General features: G+C 50.4%; 5 protein-coding genes across 5 annotated transcripts; 3 read left to right on the forward strand and 2 right to left on the reverse strand.

Moving 5' to 3' along the window:
- Positions 1-766: 766 nt before the first annotated feature.
- On the forward strand, positions 767-1,657 carry N7468_002171 (alpha/beta-hydrolase; the record flags this gene model as incomplete). The annotated part of the gene is made up of 1 exon (XM_058471468.1): positions 767-1,657. One exon carries the CDS (start codon positions 767-769, stop codon positions 1,655-1,657), a length of 891 nt encoding a protein of 296 aa, XP_058334609.1.
- A 323-nt stretch (positions 1,658-1,980) lies between these two features.
- N7468_002172 (uncharacterized protein) lies at positions 1,981-4,096 on the reverse strand (the record flags this gene model as incomplete). Its single annotated transcript, XM_058471469.1, has 8 exons — positions 1,981-2,117; positions 2,169-2,320; positions 2,476-2,670; positions 2,755-2,866; positions 2,925-3,176; positions 3,224-3,365; positions 3,413-3,700; positions 3,761-4,096. 8 exons carry the CDS (start codon positions 4,094-4,096, stop codon positions 1,981-1,983), a joined length of 1,614 nt encoding a protein of 537 aa, XP_058334610.1.
- A 369-nt stretch (positions 4,097-4,465) lies between these two features.
- Positions 4,466-6,395, forward strand: N7468_002173 (uncharacterized protein; the record flags this gene model as incomplete). Its single annotated transcript, XM_058471470.1, has 6 exons — positions 4,466-4,614; positions 4,679-4,864; positions 4,914-5,013; positions 5,069-5,704; positions 5,804-6,103; positions 6,153-6,395. 6 exons carry the CDS (start codon positions 4,466-4,468, stop codon positions 6,393-6,395), a joined length of 1,614 nt encoding a protein of 537 aa, XP_058334611.1.
- Positions 6,396-7,108: 713 nt separating this feature from the next.
- On the forward strand, positions 7,109-8,263 carry N7468_002174 (nuclear transport factor 2 family protein; the record flags this gene model as incomplete). The annotated part of the gene is made up of 1 exon (XM_058471471.1): positions 7,109-8,263. One exon carries the CDS (start codon positions 7,109-7,111, stop codon positions 8,261-8,263), a length of 1,155 nt encoding a protein of 384 aa, XP_058334612.1.
- A 717-nt stretch (positions 8,264-8,980) lies between these two features.
- Positions 8,981-11,225, reverse strand: N7468_002175 (fungal specific transcription factor domain-containing protein; the record flags this gene model as incomplete). The annotated part of the gene is made up of 8 exons (XM_058471472.1): positions 8,981-9,330; positions 9,393-9,961; positions 10,019-10,369; positions 10,422-10,562; positions 10,609-10,794; positions 10,853-11,008; positions 11,060-11,156; positions 11,210-11,225. 8 exons carry the CDS (start codon positions 11,223-11,225, stop codon positions 8,981-8,983), a joined length of 1,866 nt encoding a protein of 621 aa, XP_058334613.1.
- Positions 11,226-12,823: the final 1,598 nt, after the last annotated feature.

A 12,823-nucleotide genomic window follows, 5' to 3' on the forward strand; every position in this document is an offset into this window, starting at 1 on the left:
TCGCACACGTATCGTAAATCGTTTCGAGTTTGTGTTCACAGTAACGTCCTGAATTCGAACCCATAAATTTCATTACTATGTATATTCTGTTGCAAAGAAAGAATCAAACGTTCAATAGCAGCGATAAAAGTCAAAGGCGATGAGGTGCTAATAGAAACGACGCCGAGACCACACCAGCCGTCATCTCAGAAAGACAGCGGCCAGGCTAACGCAAACGTGCATTTTAATTTGGCGAGAGTCATTCATGAATGAGACAAAATAAAGTAGTTTCTTTCCCTTGATAGCTCCCTGTGAGGTGCCCTCTACTCATTAATCAATTTTGCCCAGAAGCCAGGAGATATTTACTTCTAACTAGTTAGTGCGATCTAAATTTTAGTTACGGGCTAAGTAAACAGCATGACGTCAATGAGCACATCGCAGCCTCGCTGAAGTCCAATCACGTCAATGTGCCTGTTAGGGCCTTTTCCGAGCCCGAGAGGCCTAGCGGACAAGGAGAAAAAAAGAGAGAAAAAAAATTCAGCGCGGAAGATGAGCGCGTGACGCCCGACACGATCGACATCCAATTGAACTCGTTGATCCCGCCAAGGTCCAGCCAGACCCGCTTTGCCCAAACATTGACCATACTGAAGCCGGGGCCCTAAGATTTCAATTGACGCAAAACCTGCACGCGACTTCAGATTCGCCCAAAATCTACGCCTTGGTATAAATTCTCTTCCCTCCCCCCACCATCCGACCGGCTCCTCCGGAGCTACCGGTCATCGGCGATATGAGCCTTCTTACTTACATCCGCCTAAGGATAGGCGCACTGTTGCTAAGAACTTTCTTCAGACTCAAAGGCCGCTTCATCTCCCACCCCGATGCGATTGAACACATCCCTTCGCGAGACCCCAATCGCACGATCAAGATCCACGTTTACGGCCCTTCATGGGACCTCGAGAAGCTTGACGAACCTGTCCCAGTACTGGTGAACTTCCATGGCAGTGGCTTCGTAATACCCGCCCACGGAAGCGACGACGCCTTCTGTCGCGAAGTTTGCGATCGCACGGGCTACGTGGTCCTGGATGTCCAATACCGGCTCTCACCAGAGTATCCTTTCCCCGCCGCGATTCACGATGTGGAGGACGTAGTGAAATGGGTCCTGGGACAGCCCGACGTGTTCGATCTCAACCGCTTCTCCCTCTCCGGCTTCAGCGCCGGCGGCAATCTTGCGCTGGTCGCGTGCTCGTCGCTTTTCCCTCTGAATACCTTCCAATCTGTGCTCACCTTCTACCCCAGTACTGAGCCCTGCGGGGACCCGGCACTGATGGTTGCGCCGGAACGCGGTGGCATGCCTATCCCAATGGTTACCCTGCGCTTTTTCGGAAAGTGTTACCTTCGGTACGGAGCTGACTTGCGTGATCCGCGCATCTCGCCTAGTCTTGCCGATATAACTCGATTCCCGGGGAAAGTTCTGGTTATCACGGCTAGCTATGACAATTTGGCTAATGAAGCTGAAAGGCTTGCGAAGCGACTCGAGAAGGATCCCAAGCGCACCGTCGTCTATGAGCAGATGCCAAAATGCAATCATGGATGGGACAAGAAAGCCAAACGAGGAACTCCGCAATGGGTTTCGAAATGTAGAGCGTACGACTTGGCTGTCGACATGCTCCTATCATGAAGTTTGCAGCATCAAACGTGAGCATCACGTGTCATATCAAGGTTGTCGCTTTCCCCAAAGCGGCACTGTGCATCAAGGAACCAAACGAACGAATACACATACCACAAATCACTGATCTTCAAGGATGTCAGGAGTGGGCATGTCGGGGTAGGCGACTTCGGTCTACATTTTACGTTCAGCAAAGCTTTATATCTCCATGAGAGATTAGTATGATTTATGAGAAGACATAGAATTAGGTTATAGTTTTAGCATGGAATGGAGTACTTTCTACCTTATCTCTCTCTCAAAGCTCCGGAAGATCTCTTTCGAGTCAATCATAGCGTTTAATATCCTCGGTAACTCATCGACATTTTCAGCGCCTCGTCACATTTTTGCGTCACGCCCAAAAGATACTCTTCATTCAGACGCCGACCAACCAATTGGACGGCCACCGGGGCTTCAGCAAAAGTGCCAGGAGAGTCTGCCTCCGTTAGCTTCAAGTTCATTCGGTATCTGCAGGGAGCCAGCTTACAGTTTTTCCAAACGCATCTTTCACTATCATTGCGGCTCTCGTAACTGGGAGTGGCGTCTTCATGAAGTGAAACATAGCTCACTGGCACGGTGGTTGCGCAGTAGTCCAGAACATTCCACAGGCTGGTATAATTATCATACGTGAAGCTGTACCTTGGTCTGTTAGCTATTACTGGAAGGTCATGGTTGAAGACTCACTTTGCTGAAGCTGGCCAAGGGTACATGGCATCAGCAACGCATCTATTTCCCTGCCTGTCTCTGTTCTCCTCTGGGTCGCTGCCCATTCCTCTAGGATTTTCTTCGCGTACTCAGTTCTTTTTGCTTGGGCATTCCAGAGGTAATACACCGTTGAGGCCTTTGTGTTTCCCTGGACCATAGCCTGGAGCATCTCGCATCCTCTCGGCCAGGGCTCTGGGGTTTTGGCGAGGTTTTTGTCGAGGGCTTCTGCTGTCGCTGAGCGATAAAGGTCAAACTTTAAAGTATCTAGATAAAGAGGGTCATCCCTAGCTTTCGTTAGCTTGCTTCTTTATTGGGTGAGTCACTTAGAAACGGATTTCCGAATTTCCGCAGGTTTGATCCTCACTTACACCTGGAATTCAATAACACTGTGACCTGCTGCCTCGAGGGCGGCTTTTGTTTTCAGCACCGCGCGTGTCACTGGAGGAAGTGGCTTCACGATACCATCGTCGAGCCAGATTCCTGCTGGGTCAGCTTGTATCCCGATGTTGAAGGCGAGAACACTTCAGGTAATACTTACCAAAACAAAGCTTGTCAGGAATTCGAAGCTCTCTCCATGGAATGGGAAGGCAATCCGGATCACTTGTCATCCACGGCTCGCTTTTGATCACAGTCTTGCTCCACAGCTGAATGTCTCTGACTGATCTTGCCATCGGTCCTACCGTATTCCTGACAGCCTCTTGTCCGTTCAGGCCATCTCGAAGGCCGAATGTTGGAAAGCGCCCGAAAGAGGGCTTCAGAGAGTACAGCCCACAGAAGGAAGCCGGAATCCCTGACAAAGTTAGCAAAATGTCTTTGCCTCGAACCCGGAATACCAACGGATTGAACCTCCTACGTCCGTCCCCACACCCAGAGGAGCGCCTTTCAAGGCCAACAAGGCGCTTTCGCCGCCTGAAGACCCACCACTCGAGAGGCTCCTATTATATGGATTAGACGTGTAGCCGTAGATGGCGTTATATGTCTATGCGCATGTTAGTCTCCACTCAAATATCTCTCGGTCCAACACACCTCGCCAGCCATGAGGCCCAAGGGAACATTGGTCTTGCAGAAGAGAACTGCACCGTTCTGCCTCATGATTTTGGTAATCTCCGACTCTTCGTGCTCTAGCGCTGGCTCATTGGAGAATGCTGTAAACCCGATGGATGCGTCGGTACCCTCAACCTGGAAGCAGTCTTTGAGGGAAACGGGGAGGCCATGAAGGGGCCCTGCTGCAATTCCCGAGACTGCGTATTCAGCATCGAGGGCTGCTGCTGTTTGAAGTGCCTTTTCGAAAAATATCTCAGAAAGACAGTTGACCTTTATATTCCTGTATCAGCCTCCAAGTCCGTCCTGCTATTTACGCAGCTGGGAACTTACCAGCTGCTGTGCGATTGCCGCTCGTTTGCAGAATGCCAATGTCACTTCGTATGAGCTGAGCTCTCGGCTCTGTATTCTTTCAACAAGCTCGGCCGCAGCTAGCTCGGTTATTTCGCATTCCTTCTCGGTGAGAATACCGCAATGCATGGGCACGTCAGTCACATTCAGCTGGTCCTCGGGGACATGGCCTTTGGGTAGGCGCCATTCTTCAGGGATGGATCTTTCGCGGTTAGCTCGTTTCTCGAGCGCAATGCGCTCGTACAATGGGAGGTCCTTTGTTCCTTCGGGAACTGCGCTCTTGCGATCACTTGTACTGCCATTCGTGACGTCTCCCATGCTGAAGGTAGATGGGAAAAGCCCAATGGATCTCGGATCACCATGATACTAAGTTGTGCCTGCTATCTGACCTCGGATTTCCAAGCGCCGCAAGGAAAGAGAATAGGGGAAAGAGATTCCCTGACTCCACATACTATCGCGAAAGCGCTACCCGGCCCATTAGGCCCACTATTCCCCCGCCGGGTTCGCCGATACTGATAGGGTTTGCCGACGAGCTATCGGGTATGCAACAGTGAATGGCGCTTATCTCGCAACTCTGGAACGGATGGCTGTAAAGCACTGATCAAGTTAGTCGCTCGACTTATGACAATTTATTAACGTTTGGATCTCAGCATTCTGACGACTTGGGAAAATCAAACAGCTCCCATCATGTCTACACGCCCCAGTTCCATCAGTACAGAGAAGAAGGAGGGGAGCCCTGGTGGCGAACAGACTCATGTCTCTATAGGAGAAGTGATGCAAGGGTCTGCCGTGGAGGAGCTCACGATCTTCGAGCGGAAGGCTGCATTGATTAATGCGTGAGTCGTTGCACCGTCGGGGCGATCATACATCTAAGAGTTAGCCACTAACTGCGCTTGACAGGGAAATCGATAAATTAGGCTTTGGAAAATACCAATGGTGCATTTGGTTACTATGTGGTTTTGGATACTTCCTTGACTTGGCTTGGTCCCAGGGTGTCGGGCTCTTGTCTACAGCTATCTTCCAGGAGATGAACGTCCCTGCCGACAAGCAGGGACTAATCTTTACATGCGGTAATGCTGGACTTGCGTATGTTCTATATATGGCTGTCGGAATGTCTTGATACTAACGGCCTCAGCGTCGGGGCCTTCTCATTCGGCATCATTACGGATATTATTGGCCGTAAATGGGCGTTTAACATAACATGTCTGATCACATCGGTGTTCGGTATGCTCATGGTTTGTCTGTCCTATAATTTTCCTTTCTAGGCAAATGCAGCTAAATCTTCGCCAGGCCGCGAGCAAAACTAGCTACGGAGCAGTTTGTGGAATTTACTTTCTCTCCTGCATTGGCCTTGGTGGGAATATCCCGATCGATGCGACCATCGCCCTGGAGTTCTTACCACAGAACCGGCGCTACCTTGTCTCTCTTTTGGGGATGTGGCAGCCAATCGGTGTCGTGATCGCTTCCGCCATCTCCTACGGCACAGCTGCTAAATACCGGTGCAGCGTGAAGTTGCCTGCCTGCGCCGCAGCCAAAGCAGGCGAGCCTTGCTGTTCTCTCTCTAGCAACATGGGATGGAGATATGAGGTTATCATCATCGGAGCCATGACGTTGTTCATTTTTGGTATTCGATTTCTCGTCTTCCGATTTTACGAGTCTCCTAAGTTTCTTCTCAGCCGAGGCAGAGAGCAGGAGGCAATTGACATCCTCCACAAAATTGCCAAGTTCAATGGCGCCGAAGCGCCTACTTTGACCATGGATGATTTCTACCAGACTGACCCAGAAATTTATCATCAGAGAAATGAGGATGGCGCCGACGTCAAGACCGTGGTGGTTCGTATGGTCAAAAACCTGGGCTATCTTCGGGGCCTCTTCGCCAAGAAGCTCCAGTGCTTCACATTCTTCATTCTTGCGGTCGCCTATATGGTAAGGGCTCAAACATCCGATTCTCTCTCTCTCTCTTTTTTTCTTTTTTCTTTTCTTTTCTTTTCTTTTCTTTTTTCTTTCTTAACTGACTATCCCTAGGGAAACTACTGGTCCTTCAACTTGGCTGGATATTTCTTGCCGATCGTCCTGCTAGACAATAACGTGGACAGTGGGGCCAACAGTGTCAGTGAGACCTATCGCGAATACGTGTATATCTACCTCCCGGGTGTCATTGGATCCATTTTGGCGCTTTTCTCCGTCCAGATGCCTCTACTTGGCAGAAAGTGGTCTTTGGTCATTTCCGCTGCCTTGCAGGGCGTCTCTATGGCCATGTATACGCAAGTCAAGAACACGGCTGGGTATGTCGGTCTGAATGCTCTGGAATATATCATGCAAAGCGTAAGTCAAACCTAAAGTCTTCGCTGATCCAATGCTAAGACCAGCACAGTACTTTAATTCGATTCTCTACTCTGCTGCGCCCGAGGTCTTCGGCACTACCTACCGAGCCAGTGCCAGTGGCATGTTGTCCTGCCTGGGCCGGATCGCCAGTATAGTTGCACCTTTTGCAGGTCAGCAGTATATTGCAGAGGGGAGAGCTGGAGTGCTCTGGCTCGGAGCTGGCGGTATCTGGGTCTCCGCTTTGTTCTTGTGTTTCCTTCCTATTGAGATGCGGAACCGCCAGATGTACTAAGTGCGCTCTCTTCTCTCTGGGATATGATGTTCTGCGGCTTGAATTTATTAGTGATATGATGATGGGTAAAGGTTTTTAATTCTCTATCTGTAAAGAATTAGTCTAACCTTCGCAACTTGGTTAGTGTTCATGAACAAGGCGCGAGTAGATAGAAAATGATACCGGCGAAACCGATGAAAGCTCATTTTGATTCAGCTAGAAAATAGCGTTGTCAATTCACTTGGTTCTTTTCTTCTTGATTATAGAATACTACTATCTTCAGCCGCGAGATCAGGAGACGTCGAGAGACCTGTCAAATCATGCGGGTTTGCCAATCTCCTGTACAAATTGGCTGCAGGTCCTCTCATACTCAACCAGACATGTGGTGACTCAAACGTAACTGCTTGGGTCCATTAATCTACGATGGAATGCCAGCCACTCCTGGATGCGCGCACGGTTCGTCGGGTTCGTATAGAGTTTCATCGGGTTAAGCGAATCTGTTCGGAGAACCCGATGGATCTCACGGGTGCGCCGATAAGTTGACCCTCAAAGCTAGCGGCGTCAACGAGACCTTTGCCGAACGCAGCGGGGCCAGTCTGTACACGATAGCTAGCAGTTGAGTGATTAGCTGTACCGGGAAACTCTGATAAAGAGACACTATACCAGGAATCAAGTCTCTGTTGCCTCTGCCCTTCCATCCATACTTTCCTCTTATCTAACCCCCCCTCAAAACAATGACACCGGATACCCCAACTCCTCAAGAGAACGGCAATCATGTCGTTGCACCCCCTGCAAAGAGCTCACAAGTTCTCCAAGTCGAACGACATGATTATCTCGACCTGGCACCCACGAACCGCCCTCGGGCTCACTCAATGGAAGGGTTCGACGACATCTATACTGATATTGTCGATTACATCGTGCGCTGCACCCACATGATCTGGGACGAGCGCGACATTGGTCTGATCTACACCCACTATACCCACAACTGCGTCCTATACGGTACGCTGGGCACAATCTACGACCGGGAGACCATCGTCCGTGACACCATCCAGCGCCTCGTCTCCTTCCCCGAGCGCCGCGGCATGGCCACCCAGGTGGTCTGGAACGGCGACGACCAAGAAGGCTTCTACACCTCGCACCTCGTCACTGGGCAGGGCCGCCACACGCAGGACGGGCACTTTGGCCCCGCGACCGGGAAGACGTTTGTCTCGCGCACCATCGCCGACTGCATGGTCTACCGCAACCGGATCTATCGCGAGTGGGTCGTGGCCGATAACATGGCCATCATGAAACAGCTCGGCCTGGACGTGCACACATATGCCTCCGAGGCTGCGCGCGGCCTATTCGACAAGGGTCTGGAGACGATCGATATTGGCGAGAACCGGCGCATCATCGGCCAGCAGAACCCCCAGGCGGCGGCTGATACGGCCATCGCGAACAACGAGCTGGAGGTGCAGACGTTGACGTGGCTGCACGAGATGTGGAATAAGCGGATGTTCGGCATGGTGCACAAGATGTACGCGAGCAATTGCCAGTATCATGGGCCGAAGATGGCGGAGCTGTATGGGCCTGCCTCGGTGCTTCATCAGCATCTGGGGCTTCTGGGCTCGATCCCGGATGGGATTTATATGCCGCAGCACATTGCGTCGACGCCTTGTGAGGAAGGGGGCGTGAAGGTTGCGGTGAGGTGGGTTCTTGAGGGCCACCACTTGGGGTTTGGGCTGCTTTCGGAGCTGGGGAAGCCTACTGGGCATCGGTTGCAGGTTATGGGGATGACGCACTATCATTATAGGAATGGGCGCATCGTGGATGAATGGAATGTCTATGATGAGCTCTCTTTGCTTACGCAGATTAAGCTGGCTCAGATTATTGAGGAGGCTCGAAAATAAACGGATCGTGCTGTATAGTAATGATGTTGATATATATAGGCGCCAAGGACATGCAACGCATACTGACTTCTCTTTTCAAGTCCAATGTGCAACCGCCTGCAGTTGAAAAAAAAAAGGTGTTAAGATGGTTTTCCGACCAACTTGTGCTTCATAATTTACCGAGAGTACTTCGTCGGAGACCTTTTCGACTCCAGCCTAGAGCACCCTTCATCGGATAAAGCATTCGTGGAACAAAGAAACGTCCAATTCCAGATGGTAGCCCAGACGGGAGAAGCTGACAGCGCGATAAGAGCTGCTCCTCGCGCATAAATCCACTTTCTTCCTAGCAGTTTCCGCCGGTTCCAGTGCTCAGGCGCCCAAGGAGCCCGTATGTGTCAGACTGAGCCGCCCTCTCGTATTAGGGATCTACTAGCTCAGTCTGAAACGAAGGAGCTGGCGTGATAGAGCTACGTGGTCAGCAAAATGTGGTTTCACTCGGAGTTAAGTTGGGGGTCCGACTTGAGATCATCCGAGGTACGAGCATCTGAATTCAAGAAGTTACCCAGTTTTGGGTCATGGTTCTCATTCGCTTAAATATTGAAACTCCATTGCCAGCTTCAAATAGTTGGCCTACATGGGGAGTATGATGGGGTTTAAGGAAAAGAGCTACCAAGGTAACCTTTGGATCATTGGCCGCTCTAAGTTGATCATGACTATATGTCTCGTTTACTACAGAACTCAGTAGATGTCGTCTAACACATTAGGCCAGGGCATAGGCTCTAGTCCGGCCTGTTGCCACATTTCCCAGAGATCTCCACCGAGGTTCCCTTGCTGCTCGTGGGGATGGCTGGGATGCTCCACCACAGCGCTGTGGCCGTTTTCTGTTGCTCTTGCCTGCGTATTGCCGGAGAGGATTATGCCAGTCATTCCACGAAGCAATGGAACATATCGGCGGGCGAGGTGTCCGGTAGGCGGACTGGCAGCTTCCAGAGTACGAGCTGCAAGGTCGACTAATCGAAATAATAAAGAGCTTGAAGGCTCATTATCGTACGAATCCCCGGCTTGTTGGATATGCGGGCGAAAGTTCACTGTTGTCCCGTGTAAGAGGTAAGTAAGACCATGTCTCCAGGGTGGCTCTGGTAATACGTACTGTCCATGAGGTTTCCTAGCCAGCTGTTAACAAGCACGAACGCTGCGTACGCAATGACAACAAAGTAATGGTCAATTGCATATGACAAAACTTGTATCACGCCCGGGTCCGGTTGCAACGGGAGAAGGATCGGACTGTTGCTCGTTGCTTGAAGGGAAGGCGGCCGTGAAAGATGGATGAGAATCTGACTGGACCACTCGATTGCCCACGTCAAGACCTTCCCTGTTCTTTGGCTTGGGTCGGTCACATCGAGAAATGCACATGCATAAGACAGCCGGTACCAGCGAAGTGAGATGAAGGGGAAATGATGACCGAGGGAATCCAATGAGTGGTTTCCACGATTGAGTGTAAATTGTCGCTCAATAATCTGCACGTCTTTATCGAAGGCCTCGACGCTCTCGATGGTTGTTGGCCGACATCCGGTAAAATGCGCACCGTATGCGACCCGGAACAGCGATGTAAGGCGTTTATCTGTAGTTTGGACATATTTACATCGGAGGAATTGGTGGAGAACATTATTGAGTGGCTCAGGATTTAGGTAAGAAGGACGCCTCGCAGATAATGCAAGGCTGTAATCGGTCAGAAGTTAGGTTGCGTCTGGGGGGGGAAATCAAACAAGAACATACTAATGATCACTTTCCGTGAGGTAAAGCATTGTCCGGAACCTTTGCACATCTTTGCGTGTCACTCTATCGGGATTCTGGAAGCTCAAATGGCAACTCCGCTCTAGCGCGAGTGAGGTCGCCCAGCGAGTTGCTAGACCAAGGCACTGCCACGCCCCGGACTCAGAAAACCTGGATCTATCGCGTTTTCCATCGGCCGAGATATCAAATGGCATCCAATGCGCACATAGCATGAGCGCTTGTACTGTTTCCAGCTTCTGGTCATCGGGCCCCGGGCGTAAAGTCACTCGCATCACTTCTGCATCAAGAAGACGCACGAGTCCCGGGTACCGCGGGTGTAACCAACAAGCTGACCTGCGGATAGTCAGTAAATTGAGATTATCCCATATAAAGGAAGTTGAGATACTTTGACGAGGCGCCCCAGAAGCGCGCACCCACGCAGAGAATGGCAAGGAATAGAAAAATGCTGTTGGAGCGGACACGGTCAACATCTGAATCGAGCTCGACGTCGAGGAAGGGAGCGTTTGGATGACAACTTGAGAAGAACCTATGTTTGTAAGATTTTGAAAATAGGCGATTTCTGTGGTACTAACAGTCTGAACATCACAAAGGCCTCTCCTTCAGTCAACACCGAGCGAGCAATCGGATCATGTAACTCATATTCAACAGGATCTTCAGATTGGAAGTCGTTCAGTGTTTTGAGTGGCCCGTCGGTAATAACAGGGGCATGAGAGCCCGCTAGACTGTGCGTGTCGGAATTTACCGAAAAGGGGCCTGGTCTGGTGATGCAGGGTCAGGACGGTAAAGGAATAATATAATCCAAAGGAATGAGCTCACGGAATTATCGGAGGCGAATGATAACTGTGCGAGGGGCTTGCTTCCAATGGGACGTTGAGCGACGCCGCGGTCCGAGAACGTGGCGTGTCTATGTATTCAGCTGGGGCTCGTTGGGTAGTTGCCAGCGATTTTTCTAGTTCTGCAATTCTAAATTTCCTATTAGACAAACAAAGTTGTTCGACGAATGGTGAAATGTCCGGTACCTACCGGCCCATCAGACATTCAATCTGCTTGGGTAGCTCCTCGTGAGCCAAGGATGGTGCCGCTCCTCGGCCATTGGTAGACGCGGCCTGTAAGTCTCCATCTGAAGCAGATGACAGTGAGGTCGGATTTGAAGACAAGAAACATTGCGCCGACAGTCCTCTTCCGCCATTGGCTGATGGAGACTTCGAGGAGCGAATGCGCAGGTATGGATGGTATTTGACTTCATCTTCAAAGCTGCATTTGACTTTTCGAGCTGTGCATGGCCGACACTTCACCCCGTATGTGAAACCGCCGCACTTTTGCTTTCTGTTTTTGTTTATTTGATTTCTGATTAACCGAAGTTCATTTGTCCATTGGGACGAATTCTTGTAGACAAAATTCGCCGGCTATGATCTTACCTATGTCTGCACTGAGCGCAGGCATGGCCTGTGCGGCCAGCGGGCAAGGGACTTGAAGGCTGCGACATGTCCGCATAGTCATTTGCAGAGGAGAGAAACTTCCGTGGAAAGAGGCTAGTCAGATTCATGCGCAGTAGATCCAGTCTCCGCTCAAGTCTGGGTCATCCGGCGCATTATCGCAAAGAAGATGATAGGTTCGGAAGATGGGCATACATTGTGCGGGGAGTCGGAGCCACGGCGTTAGATTTCCAGATTCGGTTTGGGGAGCGTTATCAGCTCTTGGTCATAGAGCCCGTCTTATCATGGTCTTGATAAGACGCTGTCAGATTGCAACTCTCGTTGAGGCTAATCGATCGAGCTGTGGGTCTGCGGGGTTGTACCTGGGCATTGGTGGAACACGGTTACAGCCCCTTATTCTGAGCCGGGGCTCAGACAAGATTACTCTGAAGCACCTAGTATGAAGAGGGACTTGACAAGTTGATTCCTATCGGCAAATCCAAAACGACCATGTTGTATTGGAATTCACGGTGTCAAGTCATCGAACGCACCCTGTTCCCCCATGAGAAGACGTGTGGGGGGTTATGAGTCTCAAATCTAATAAAATCTTGCAGGTTATTTTGAGGGCTTTTATACACGAATTCTACTAGTATCTGGTTAGCCAAAGCCAGTGGTTCCACCGAGATGCTGCGGAGGAACATTGTGACGGCAAGGGCGGGAAAGCACTTTTTCTGCTGGCAATTTCTCTGTCTACAGAGCAGCCAGATTCAGGTTCGAAGGGCGGTGGAGCCGTCATCATTCGATCACTATTATCCCCAAGAAGGGGGCTAGACTTAGCTTTCAGACAATATACCTTCTTAGGAAATTTAAGTCCTAGTCTCGTTTCTGAATCTAACGGCCCTTGTTCGTACAGCTTGGGTCAGTGTATGCTACAACATAGTTGCTCGTAGTGGTACCGCCTGGTCGAGGGCATAATACTTAGAAGGGCCGAACTTGGACCATACTGTTCTTTCTCTTTAGGGAGTTGCATGGACTATGTGAGAAGATGAATGGCCTGGTGCCTTATTTCTAGACAGCACATACATGAACCCATTCTACCAAATATGACGGATAGAGCATACTTCACAATGTGAATAGGAGCCAAACACTCGATCAAGATTAGTGGATGTTGTGATCGATTTCCCGACTTGCCATCCGCGGAATGAGACGAAAGACTCACCGATAGGGGCATCCAGTTGTGTCAAACAAAGACAGCCCAGAACTTCAAAGATGATATTGTTACTATTTTTGATTATGACCCCATTCATGGAGAGTAATTTCCGAAGCCCGTGGGGGAACCTGGATCAAACCAGTGGAGGCCGATTATCAGGGA

Source organism: Penicillium chermesinum, assembly GCF_028974085.1.
Source record: "Penicillium chermesinum strain IBT 19713 chromosome Unknown utg000002l:1.0-5270490.0:1.0-5274688.0, whole genome shotgun sequence".
Taxonomy (NCBI): domain Eukaryota; kingdom Fungi; phylum Ascomycota; class Eurotiomycetes; order Eurotiales; family Aspergillaceae; genus Penicillium; species Penicillium chermesinum.